Source organism: Macrobrachium nipponense, chromosome 42 (assembly GCF_015104395.2).
Source record: "Macrobrachium nipponense isolate FS-2020 chromosome 42, ASM1510439v2, whole genome shotgun sequence".
Classification (NCBI taxonomy): Eukaryota; Metazoa; Arthropoda; class Malacostraca; order Decapoda; family Palaemonidae; genus Macrobrachium; species Macrobrachium nipponense.
The window spans coordinates 5,320,390-5,333,117 of record NC_061103.1 but is presented as its reverse complement, the minus strand read 5'-3'; the positions used below and the strand labels follow the sequence as shown (position 1 = coordinate 5,333,117).

At 40.8% G+C, this 12,728-nt stretch overlaps 2 protein-coding genes across 7 annotated transcripts in view; both read right to left on the bottom strand.

Annotated features, from left to right (window-relative positions):
* LOC135212946 (pyridoxal-dependent decarboxylase domain-containing protein 1-like) overlaps window positions 1–12,728 on the bottom strand; it is a 286,832-nt gene that overhangs the window by 174,961 nt on the left and 99,143 nt on the right. The window lies entirely within an intron of this gene.
* The window catches only part of LOC135212945 (uncharacterized), a 61,660-nt gene that overhangs the window by 39,363 nt on the left and 9,569 nt on the right, over window positions 1–12,728 (bottom strand). For all 3 annotated transcript variants that reach the window (XR_010314031.1, XR_010314030.1, XM_064246694.1), the window contains exon 2: window positions 5,628–5,970. Coding sequence is in view for 1 of the 3 variants with exons in the window: in XM_064246694.1 (XP_064102764.1) it covers window positions 5,628–5,921 (294 nt within the window). In the remaining 2 variants the exon portion in view is untranslated. The remainder of the gene's footprint in view (window positions 1–5,627; window positions 5,971–12,728) is intronic.

The window sequence follows — 12,728 nt, the reverse complement described above, 5'->3', positions numbered from 1 at the left end:
CTAGGCTCAAGGCGCCTAACATAAGGCGAGATCCTGTCTCTAGACGAATCCATCAAAGAGTAGGCTCTCTTATCCGGGGAATGAAGGATCTTCGTAAAAGAGCGCGAGGACGAGGCTGTACGCCTGTCTTTAGACGAACGCCTACTAGTCGCTAGATCCCTTCCTACTGGAGAGATGTAGTCACCAGGAGAAAGCTTCTTGGGCGATTGATGCTGGAAGACGACAAGCGCCTGCTGAGGGAAGAGCGCCTCCTTCCATCCGCTGATAAAGGAGAGAGAACCGACTCTGACTGAGACGGTAAGACAGGTGAAGGAATCCTAGACTTCTTGGACAGGGAGAGAGACGTCTTTCCGACGCGTTCCTCCTGCCAAGGAGCCCGCCAGTGCCGAAATCTGCGCTTGCAGTCCCGCAAGAATTCGAGCTGGAGATCTTGTAAAATCCTCCACCGGAGAAGAGGCTCGAAGCCTACTATGAGGCGAGAACTCCTGCTCCCTCCTGGGTTTCTTGATCTCTACTTCCGGCTCTTCTGGAAAAACTTCCGGGCTGGAAGGAAAGGAGCCAGGCGCCTTCCAGGCTCTCTTCAGCGGTCGTGAAGAATCCGAGGCGCTCCATCCTCTTCTAGGTGAAGGTGAGGAAGACGAAGAGAAGCATTGGCGCAATACCTCCTTCTTCGCGCGAACAAGGGCAGCCTGGGTACGAGCTCAGGATCTACCGAGGGGGAGCCTGATCGGTGGGAGTTCTCCCTAACCTTCCTGCGGCTTTTGACTTTCCTCCTCCACTGGGACTGGGAGTCTGGAAGAGGTCTAGGCCTGGAAGCATTAAGGAGCCGATCAGACGCACCCTCCACTGCCACTGGGTCACTGCACAATTCACCTTCACTATTCTTACCTTGCAACGAACGGATCTTCTTTTCCATGCTAAGGATCGTGGCTCTCATGGTTGCCACTTCCGTAGTCGTTATCCTTAGGTTCGATTGCAGGGCGCAGGAGCTGAAACTGGAGAAGGTTCTAATGCTACAACAGGATTTTCTTCTAACTCGCTAATACGAGACTTACTAGAACTCCTAGAAGAAGCCTTTCTCAACCCTGTCTTTCTCTAACTTCCTCAAGTAGGAAGAAAGAGCCTTTCCATTCACCCTCATCCAACTTCTCACACTCATTACACGGGTTATCAAAAGAACATTCTTTACCTCTACATTAAAGCAAAACTGTGTGAGGATCTACCGTAGCTTTCGGTAGTCTCACCTTGCATTCATCCATAGCGCACACTCTAAACATAGAAGATTTTCTTAACCTCTAACTCAGACATCTCGAAATCAAAGAAAAATCCAAATCAATATCCAAAAACAATCCACAAATGCGTATGCCAAGCCAACAAGATCAGGTACTTCACCGAAAGTCAGTCCAAATAAATCCACGGCAACGAGAAATGAATAAAGCTGTCAGGGAGGATGGTAACAACCACAGGTGTAGTCGTCACCGGCGACAGAAAAATTCTGGCTGGAAAGGGAGATTGGTTCTTACATCCGCCACCCGAGCGGGTAAGGTAGATCACCTGACCTACCTGTCGCGTGTGCCGCGAGTTTTTGAATTCTGTCGTGACGTCAGAGACGTATAGCTAAGTATATATCTGACAGGAAAGTTCATGTACAAAAATTACAATTACAGCTCACACAATTATCATAAATAAGAAAGAAGGAGTACTACAGGATTTAGGCCACCAAGCACTGGGACCTATGAGGTCATTCAGACCTGAAAGGGAAATTGAGAGTAGATGGTTTGAAAGGTGTAACAGGAGGAAAACCTCACCGTTGCACTATGAGACAATTTTTGGCAGAGGATGGATAGCAAGATGGAAGAATGAGAATATGAATGGTGCAGTTACCATAAAAGAAGAAATGAAAGGGATTGCAGCTAATGGCTGAAGGGACACTGCAAAGAACCTTAATCCAGGCAGTTCCCAGTTATTACTGGCGATCCGGTTTTGTGGTGCTTGTCTAGCACCAGAAATCGGCAATTTTCGGTGCCAAAATGCACCAATTTCTAGTCATTGGTACTGATAATATGGTATACAGTGGACCCCCTGTATTCGCGTTTTCTGGATTCGCGGACTTACACATTCGCAGATTTCTCCCGGGAACGTTTCCCTGCATTATTCGCGGAAAATTCGCATATTCGCGGTATTTTTCTATGAAAAATAACCACAAATTCCTGGGTTTTTAAAATTAATTTCATCATAAAATGCACTTTTGTGATAAAACTAATAAAAATTCCAAGTATGAAAATTGTTAGTGGGGTTTTCTCAAGTTTTAACTAACAAAATACTAAGCTGTTTTCAGCATTTTTATAGGAGGTTCCAACTATTCATGGGGGGAAGGGGGGGGGATCTGGTACGCATTCCCTGCAAATACAGGAGGACCACTGTATATATATCTAACAGAGGTGCCATTGACCAATTATCGGTGCCAAATTCTGGTTATTGAGCTAAGTGCCGAAAATCACCAATTTCAGTTATCGTTGACTTTCACTTATCAACCCATCGGAATGGAGCCCCCCAAATAACCAGGGATTGCCTGTAATGTGAGTGGAACTGACAGCAATTATCCCCTACGGGAACACAACAGACAAGAACTAAAATCAGCAACAAATTCTGTGTATATATTTATTGTAAAATATTGACGAGATTTACTGAAATGGCAAGGTGCAGTACGTTTTTGTGAGGTACACAAGTTTTTTTTTTAAATATTTTGTTGCACTTTACTTTGCAAAATTACAATGATATTTGAAGTACATACTATGATAAAAGATAAGAACTAAAATCAACAGAAATCCCTGGATATATGTATGCGCTAATATATAAAAAGATTTACTGGAGCTACAGAGGCAGTACATCCATCCATGAAATCTCAAAACCTGTTATAGTTCCTCATATGATCATGCCAGTCCAGTAAGGGTTAAGCAATGCCTACAGTGCACTGCATGAGGTATACTGACAGCACTAACCCTCTCTGGGAAACAGGAGTTAATGTCTCAACTCCACCCAATCCAGATATAATAAAGTCCTTAGCCTGTTACGCTTCACCAATGGCTTAACTCAAATTGCCCACATATCACACCACTTTCAAAGGAGTAATACGTTCTCCCTCTTTCAAGGCTGGTGCCAACCTCATTATGCTCAGAAATACATTTTACTCTTTTACAAATTGTAGGAACATCTTTTGGTAACACTATGAGGTAAATTTAGGGTAAATTGCAAATCTTTTTGTAACGGAAAGCCAGTATGACAGAGGACATCTACCTCTCGCCTCCCACTATGCTTCAGCCATTCACTAATATACAATCGTTTTATCTTTTTTATCCTATTTACCCTTTACCAGCATTCGAAAGCGAAAGAACAATCTTTGGCCTGACAGGATACTATCACTACTCAATGTAGAGACTGATGATGACTACAAGACTCAGAGTAGCAGCTCCGAAGCCTCTAACATAGACTGAATAAGGTTTATCTAATTCTGAAGAAAACCCTTATTTAGATTTGATTATCATTGCATTGCCTTGAGAATGGAAAATAACCAATAAGGAGAGGAGTCCCATTACTTTTCATTCACCCAAAGCTGTGAAATGAATTGTTCATGATAACAGAAACCCAGGGGAGTTTTTTTTCTTAGGAAGTTTTTTTTTATGGCAAAGTCATGGAGCACATTGTAACAAATGAACAGATTGCCAGGCAGTTTCTAGATAGAGTGAGTTTGCTAGCAATATCACATGCACTAAAATGGTATTAAACAAATGTAAATGTAATGTAACATTCATTGTTCTACTGGCTCTGTGTTTCAGGGAATGGCAAACAAAAGAAGAATTTTTCCCTTTTGTGTTTCATGCTTATACCCTTCAGTATATAAAAATGGAAAATAAATTCTGTTTTCCTTTCTTATTCTGCATTATTTATTATCCTAATGTAAGTTTATACAAAAAATTATAATACTGTAATAAAAAAGAACACAAAAAAAAAAGCTGGCAGACAAAATGACCCCTCTGCAAGCAAGAAAATATGACAATACAGTAGTGGCGAAGTCTCCCATAAGTAATGCTTAATAGGTTAATACTGGTAAAAATAACAGTAAATCTTTATGGTCTAAAGATGTGAAGAATGCTCCCCAAAAGCTAATGATTATAATTAGCCAAACAATTCTGGATAACATCTAAGGTGTCAAATATTCACAATATCAGTGAAAACAGGAAAAGAGGTTTCGAGTCATCCGAGACAAAACAAAACTGTTATCTTGCTCAATGTGTATCTTGAAGAATTAAGATACCAATATATGGGTTCAGATTGCAAAAATCTGTCATCCTGCCAGAGCTGGACCTTAAAAAGGTTTTCAGCCATCCCAATACCTAGTTACTATTCGAAGCTGAACAAATTTTGCCTCGACTTTTCTTGGAAAGCAGGTGGCTTGAAAATACTATATTTAGGAATGAAAGAAGACATATTTTTGCAGATAATTGAGCTTTGGTGAACTAAACAGCAATGCCTGTTGTCAACCCTGCATATTTCTTGAAGGCTATAAAAAGTAATTTGGCCAAATAATATTTAAAACATTGAATTGTGAATTTTACTGCCAAAGCATTCTTTTGTAGGCACTAAATAGCATGTTGCCATCTGGTGAGCATTTTCCAGATAATTCATTATAGTACCCTGTATTTTTATTCCATAGTTTACTAACCATTCTAGTTCTTCAGTCAAGTTAAATACAACACACTTTCATAAAGTATTTCTGTAAACATTCTGATTTCTACTACAGTAAGGAAATGTAATCTAAGAGTTTTCATTGTGAGCATTACAGGCTTTTGCAAATGCATTCAAAATGCTTTGTTTATTGACACTCCTGGCTCCAATAAATAAAAAGTTGATTTCTTGTTAACATCCCAAACATCACTAAACACATTCTCCCTTTACTGACATTTCTTATGACTTCCAGACATTATACGTTCATGTATTCTAGAGAATCTATAGCATTACAATTAGGCTCACTATTCAGACTAACAACTAGCATGATTAACCTTGCGCATATAATTTTCCGAGGTACATTTTCATGATCCAAATGCCATCTAAACTGCAACTTCTAACAATCCTCCTATGTGATGTAAAAGTACAATAATGACACCACACATTGTCTACTCAGCATTAATGAAAGGATAAGAAATTCATCTTTAATTACTGTCTAGTAAGGACAAGCATATTAAAAATTTCATTCATATTTCATCTCTCTAGCCTGTTTTATTAATACCTCTCAAGTAACATGGCTGTTTCTGGGCAAAAACTTCCAATTACATAAGTAATTGTCACATTGTCATTTGATATATTTGCCAATAGTACACTTATTAATAAAATGAAATTTCCCTCAAATTTGCAATGAACCACACAGAAAACTGCAAGGTGCTTGTAATTACAAAAACTGAATGTAACAGAGATGGCTTTGGCTTATAGCAATCATTTAAAAACTGAAAGCAAGGGTTTATGTTTGTGCAGGCTGATGGATTCTGGCTTGTCATGAAAACCCACCTCAACTGATCAACTGCCTTAAAATATGTCAACTAACATACCAAAACACAGTATTTCATACTCACCTGCTTACTATCAAAGGTGTCTCCATGTGATGATGAGCTTCCCGGGGAACTGGGGAATCTGTCAGATGAGCGACGGTCATGTTTTAAACTTGAAACCATCTGAGTGCGCATTTTGTGCCTATGAGTGGCTGCATGCGCTTTAAGAGCATGATGACCTTGGTCTCCAATTATGAAGTCTCTTTCACATAACAAACAATGAGCTTTATGGGGATTGTTGGGTACCCTTTCAATCCAGCGTCTGAATTCAGGGTCCCTTAACCATAGAGGGTTGAAACTGTTAAGTCTAGAATTCATAGTGATTCAAACAGTTTAACTACCCAACTGGATTACTAGATTACAGTACCTGAAAGAGTGAAATCACATAATAAACGGCACAAATATTTACTAGATCACCTGAAAACTGAAGCTACATAATAAACATGAGATTTTTTTAATAAACTGAAAAACACATACTCTACGTTCTTGTGACATTCATACACTAACTGTAAAGTGCATGGAAAGAAATTTTCCTTATACATACTGTAGTCATAAATGACATGCCAATACACCATTCAGACTCAATACAGTGGACCCCCTGTATTTGCGTTCTCCGGATTCGCAGACTCACACATTCCCGGATTTCTCTCGGGAACGTTTCCCCGCATTATTTGCGGAAAATTCGCGGTATTTTACTATGAGAAATATCCACAAATTCCGGGGGTTTTTTTATCAATTTCATCATAAAATGCATTTTTTGTGATAAAACTATTAAAAAAAAAACAAGTATCAAAATTTTTAGTGGGTTTTTCTTGAGTTTAAACTAAGAAAATAGGCTGTTTTCAGCATTTTTATAGAGGTTCCAACTATTCGCGAGTTCTAACTATTCACAGGGGGGGGGGGGTGTCTGGTATGCATCCCCTGCGAATACGGGGGGACCACTGTATATCTAATCCAAATGCAAAAATTTATATACTTTATTGATAAAAATAACATTCTTACAATAAAGTTTTATATATACTACTTACCAAATAGTTACATTGCTATTAGTTTTGATTTGTCAGCAGCTAAAATTTTGAAATTTGCAGCAGTGATAATTTTTGTTTTAACTAGGTAACTAACCCGCCCATCGCTTAGAATATTACTTGAGGTCTGCGCTAACATCTTGAGTCTTCCCCGTCTCCTCTGGCAGGATATACTATTTTGTGCATCAAAAGCCTAGCTATCACTTTCCATTTTATCTATGATGCAGCATCACCCTCTAGTTAATATTTATCTTCTGTCCTTTTTAATGGTCCTCCAAATCCATCTCTTCCCCCTTTTGCTCTCCTTATACACTGCAGGCATCAAAAATGAAATGCTGTATGCTGAATGGCTCAGAGATTTCTAACAGCCTCAGTCTCAACTTGTTGGTTCCTCCTTTGCTAGGTAAAAAGAGCATGAAAAAATTGAGCAAATACATAGTAATTTTCAAAGTACCAATTTGTATTTTTCCTAGTTAACAAACGTGAGCTCTTCATATAGGAGGATCCTTCAAGTTCCAGAGGTAAGATGCTTTTCTGTCCAACAGGAGCTGGGTACTTACACAACCTGCTGAGTAGCCACCACAGGTCCCATAGGAAAAGTGTCTGGGGACCTGTGGATAAAGTCCCTAAGAAGGATGTAATCAATGCGGTCCGATGATTCAGATAACTCCCCTCATCACTATGAAATTCCAAGAACAATTCCATGCACCTGACTAGCAAGTTTTTGCCTGAATACTTGGCCAGTACTTTTTAAGCCCATCTGAAACATCAAAAAGTCTAAAAGAAGGGAGATGGTCCAACTTCCTGTGTTTGCTGGTACTAACAAGATGAGGCACTGAGTACTAATAAGACCTGTGCCAGCCCTACTGACAGTGATTGGGCCACCCATGGATGCCTAACACTATCACCTCCCACAGCCTGGGAAGGCCACTCATTTAGTCTTATGGACTACTGATAGGTCGTCTTGGACTTTCTCCTCTTCCAAAGGAGAAAGATGGACGAGGAGGGCAGGGAAGCATTTGACAACAATGCAAAGGAGTATGGAAAATGCTTGCAATTTCTTCCTAGTCCCTGGTTTGAGTCTTGCTTTCCCCTCAGCAAGAGAACTGTTCTGGGATGGGTTTATTGTTGATATCATAGAAAGATGGTATGAAAGTGGTTGCTTGATTGCTGAATGGCAGGGTACCCTTTCATCTGTAGATCAGAATGTTAACCTAATCCAAAGCACCAAAAGCAGGTCACAACCACAAGGTCTGAACAACTACTTCACAGTCTCCTAAGGAAATGGGCAGTGGTTACAATGCAAAAATCATTAAACTCATAGAGCACAAATTTCTCTTTACTAACAATGCTGATGGGATTGCTAAAGGAAGAAAAAAATTGCCAGGATTGAATCAGTTCCTTAAAGAAGCTAGTTAGAATCTCTCACAAAGAAAGCTGACAAACCTATACATACTAACCGTGAGCTCCCCCTCCCCCTCCCCACAGACTTTGGGCATGAACAACCTGACTAAATAATACTGATCACCGACTGTCCCTTTCCCCCAAAAAAATGATTAGCAGTAGATATAACTACGTACATGAAATTGTGGTCCACAAACCTGTTGGATAATTTTATGCTGACTCATAACCTCTTCAAGACCTGATTGAAAATTTATAAACTTCAATCTGACTGGTTGAAACCAAACTGCAGCAAATATTCACATATGTATAAAGTCAACACCCGGAATTCCCAAACATGCAATTCGCAAACTCGCCCAGTGAGGAGGTGTGGCCCTGTGGAAATTTTTTTTTTTTCATAACGATAACTTTGAAACTAAGAATCCTAGGAATATGCACCATATATATCCTCTCTCGCATATCATGTGACTTTTGAGCACCTAATTTTGGAGCTAATTTTAAGGGGGTCGCATCATACATGACATATAAAATTAGCATATAATATTCACATACTTGTATCGTTTGACAAAATACAAACATATTGAATATGCATCTTCTTCAAGGATCTTTTTAAAAAGTTACGCTTTACTTCACTGAATTCAATAATATTGTATGTATTTTCATATTACTATTGTTGTATTACATAAAATACAAAAATAGCAATCAATGCTTTGGTTTGAAAATCAGCTGAGGACGATTGCAAGGTACGTTTATTTTGCTGTATTGAAGTCAAATCAGAGCGATTTTCTTGCTTCTAGTTGGTGTAAATGAATCTCAAGACACTCTATTGATATGGGACAAGATTATTTTATGCTATACAGTGTTTTCAAGTCAAAATATCACTTGAATTCATATTGTTGTGAACGAAATTTAGTTATTTTTTTCATTAATAGATGGCGATCAGGGCATGTTTATTGCATAAAAAAAGATCAACAGATTGCGTTCGATATTTTCACTTGATTTCACTAGAATACTAAGAGCTTTATATATTAATCTTTTATTGGAGTGAAAACAGTAAAATGTTTTCTTTCATGCCAAATTTGATTTAGGGTCGAGTTTGATGGTGCTATATTTGTTCAAAGTCAAGAAAAACTCACTGAAAATGCTTATAGTACCTGGTTTTTTTAATAGTTTTATCACAAAAATGACATTGTTATGATACAATAAAGTTTCATACATACTTACCTGGCAGATATATACATAGCTATAGACTCCGTCGTTCCCGACAGAATTTCAAATTTCGCGGCACTCGCTAACGGTAGGTCAGGTGATCTACCCCGCCCTGCTCTGGGTGGCAGGACTAGGAACTATTCCCGTTTTCTAATCAGATTCTCTCTTCCACCTGTCTCCTGCGGGGAGGCTGGGTGGGTCTTCAATTGTATATATCTGCCAGGTAAGTATGTATGAAACTTTATTGTATCATAACAATGTCATTTTCATACATTCAACTTACCTGTCAGATATATACATAGCTGATTGACACCCTTTGGTGGAGGGCAAGAGACAGCTAACCAACTGACTAGACAGGTAAACAACATATGTTGTAGGTATAAATAAACCTTAGTTCCTACCTTTTTAGATGGAAGACTTCGTGGCTACTGCCCAGGAGTCTGCTTCATCTCAAGAGCCTTAGCGAGAGATAGTGATCTGTGGCCAAGACCTTTCGGTTGGATTCTGTCGATGGGGTCTACCACTTACTCGACTGAATCCTAACTGGCGTTTGTCAATGGGAGCACATCCGCTTATATGACAACACGCACTTATTTAAGGAGCACACAACCAATCCCGATCACCCGATCCTAACCCGTGTTAGTTCTAAGATTGCCTAGAGTTATCCCCAAACTCTTAGCAAACAACCACAAACTCGAAACTCATACATACAAAAATAACAAAATTTTTGTACCCCTCTAATAGTCAGATGTCACTCGATTTTTCAAATGAAGAGAAGTGAAGCCGCCTGTGCGACAACTGACACTCCCATACACCGAAAACCCGAGAACACATCCGACAAGAGGGTTACGTACGTAATTTAAGGATTGGTGCTTTCTCCTTTACCCAGAACCGTCTGTGCTGACACAAACGGACCTAAAGAAAAACATTTATCATACGTAACTCGTACGTCTTTTAAATAATGGGATGCAAACACAGAGTTGCATCTCCAATAAGTTGCGTCCAAAATGTTCTTTAGTGACATATTTCTTTGGAACGCCACAGAGGTTGCGATTGCTCTAACTTCGTGGGCTCTCACTCTTAAAAGATTAAAAGAATCATCTGAACAATTCTTATGAGCTTCTGTGATAACACTTCTAACAAAGAAGGCTAATGCGTTTTTGGACATTGCTCTCTTGGGGTCTTTCACTGAGCACCAAAGACCTTTATGCGAACCCCCCAACTGCTTCTTCCTGTCCAGATAAAATTTTAGAGCTCTAACTGGGCAAAGGGATCTTTCTGCCTCTCTGCCCACCAAACTAGAAAGTCCTTTCACTTCGAAGCTCCTGGGCCAGGGATTCGAAGGGTTTTCATTTTTGGCCAGAAAAAAAGGGACTGAAATGAACAAATTGCAGAGTCTCCTTTGAAGCCAACTCTTGATTCAAGGGCGTGCAACTCACTGATTCTTTTTGCCGTTGCAAGAGATATCAGAAACAAACACTTTCTAGTGATGTTACGAAACGAAGCAGTGTGAAGTGGTTCGAATTCATCTGATGATAGAAATTAAGAACCACATCTAAGTTCCAGCTTGGAACCTTAGGTTCAAGTGATTTAGATGTTTCGAAGGAACGAATGAGGTCGTGCAAATCCTTATCATTCGTTAGATCTAATCCTCTGTTTCTAAAGACTGCTGAAAGCATACTCCTGTTACCCCTTAATAGTCGGTACCGAGAGATGCGACTTTTGTCTAAGAAACAGAAGGAAATCTGCAATTTCGGTCACAGAGGGTACTGGAAGAGGACAGCTTCTTCGACCTACACCAGTTTCTGAAAACTTCCCACTTCGATTGGTACACTCGCCTAGTAGATGATCTGCGTGCTCTAGCAATTGCGTTTGCTGCCTGGCGAGAAAAACCCTCTCGCTCTGACAAGTCTTTCGATAGTCGAAAGGCAGTCAGAGCAAGAGCGGGTAGATTTTGATGGTACCTCTCGAAGTGGGGTTGTTTGAGCAGATCTATTCTGTTTGGAAGAGATCTGGGGAAGTCCACTGTCCATTCCATCACCTCTGTGAACCAAATTTGAGCTGGCCAATACGGAGCAATCAGAGTCATCTTGGTTCCTTCGGATGCCACGAATTTTCTGACTACTTCCCCCAGTATCTTGAACGGGGGAAAAGCGTAAACGTCTATCCCTGACCAGTCCAGGAGAAAGGCGTCTGTTGCATAAGCCCGGGGATCCTCCACTAGGGCACAAAATGTTTCTATCCTTTTGGAGAGGAATGTGGCGAAAAGATCTATTTGAGGCTTCCCCCAAAGGAGCCAAAGGCTCTGACAGACTTCTGAGTGGAGTGTCCATTCTGTGGGAAGGACCTGGAACCTCCTGCTCAATCTGTCCGCTCTCACATTCCTCTCCCCTTGGACAAACCTTGTTAGAAGAACTACCTTCCTTTGGTTCGCCCAAATCAGTAGATCTCTTGCCAGCTCGTACAGAGCAAAAGAGTGCGTCCCTCCTTGCTTTTTTACATAAGCCAGAGCTGTCGTATTGTCTGCATTTATCTGCACGACTTTGCCTCTGACCAAGTGTTCGAAGCTCTTTAGCGCCAGGTGAATTGCTAAGAGCTCCTTGCAATTTATGTGCATGACACCTGTTCTGCCGACCAGGTGCCTGACACTTCTTTGGATCCCAATGTTGCACCCCAGCCCGCCTCCGAGGCGTCTGAAAACAATGTCAGGCTTGGGTTCCGTACTTGCAGGGACACTCCTTTGTTTTCTTCCGAGATTGGAAACGTGTCCGAGAGCTGACCTGTCTTCCAACTCCAACTTCTTCTTAGGAAGAACTGAAGCGGTCGAAGATGTAATCTTCCTAGGAGAAAGAACTGTTCGAGCGAGGAAAGGGTTCCCAGAAGGCTCAGCCATTCCCTCGCTGAAGTGCGCTCCTTCCTTAGAAAGTTCGATACTGTGGCACAGCCTTTCTTTAATCTCTCTTGAGATGGAAAAACTCGAAAACCCCGAGAATCCATCTGAATCCCCAGATAAACCACGTTCTGGCTGGGGATCATCTGAGACTTCTCGAGGTTCACAATCAATCCCAAAGATTTTGTCAATTCCAGTGTTATTAACAGGTCCTCCAAACACTGTTTTTTGAGACCTGGCTCTGATGAGCCAGTCGTCCAGGTACAGGGAGACATTTATCCCTTTCAAATGTAAGTGCCTTGCTACATTTTTCATCACGTCTGTGAAGACTTGAGGAGCCGTGGACAGGCCGAAACACAGGGCCCTGAACTGATAAATTCTTCCTTCGAACATAAATCGAAGGTACTTCCTCGACGAATGGTGGATCGGGATGTGGAAGTATGCGTCCTGAAGGTCTAGGGACACCATCCAATCCCCTTGTCGCAGTGCTGCAAGGACTGAGGCAGACGTTCCATGCTGAACTTCTGTTGTTCGACGAATTTGTTCAGCGCACTTACGTCCAGTACCGGTCTCCATCCCCCCGAGGCTTTTGTTACAAGA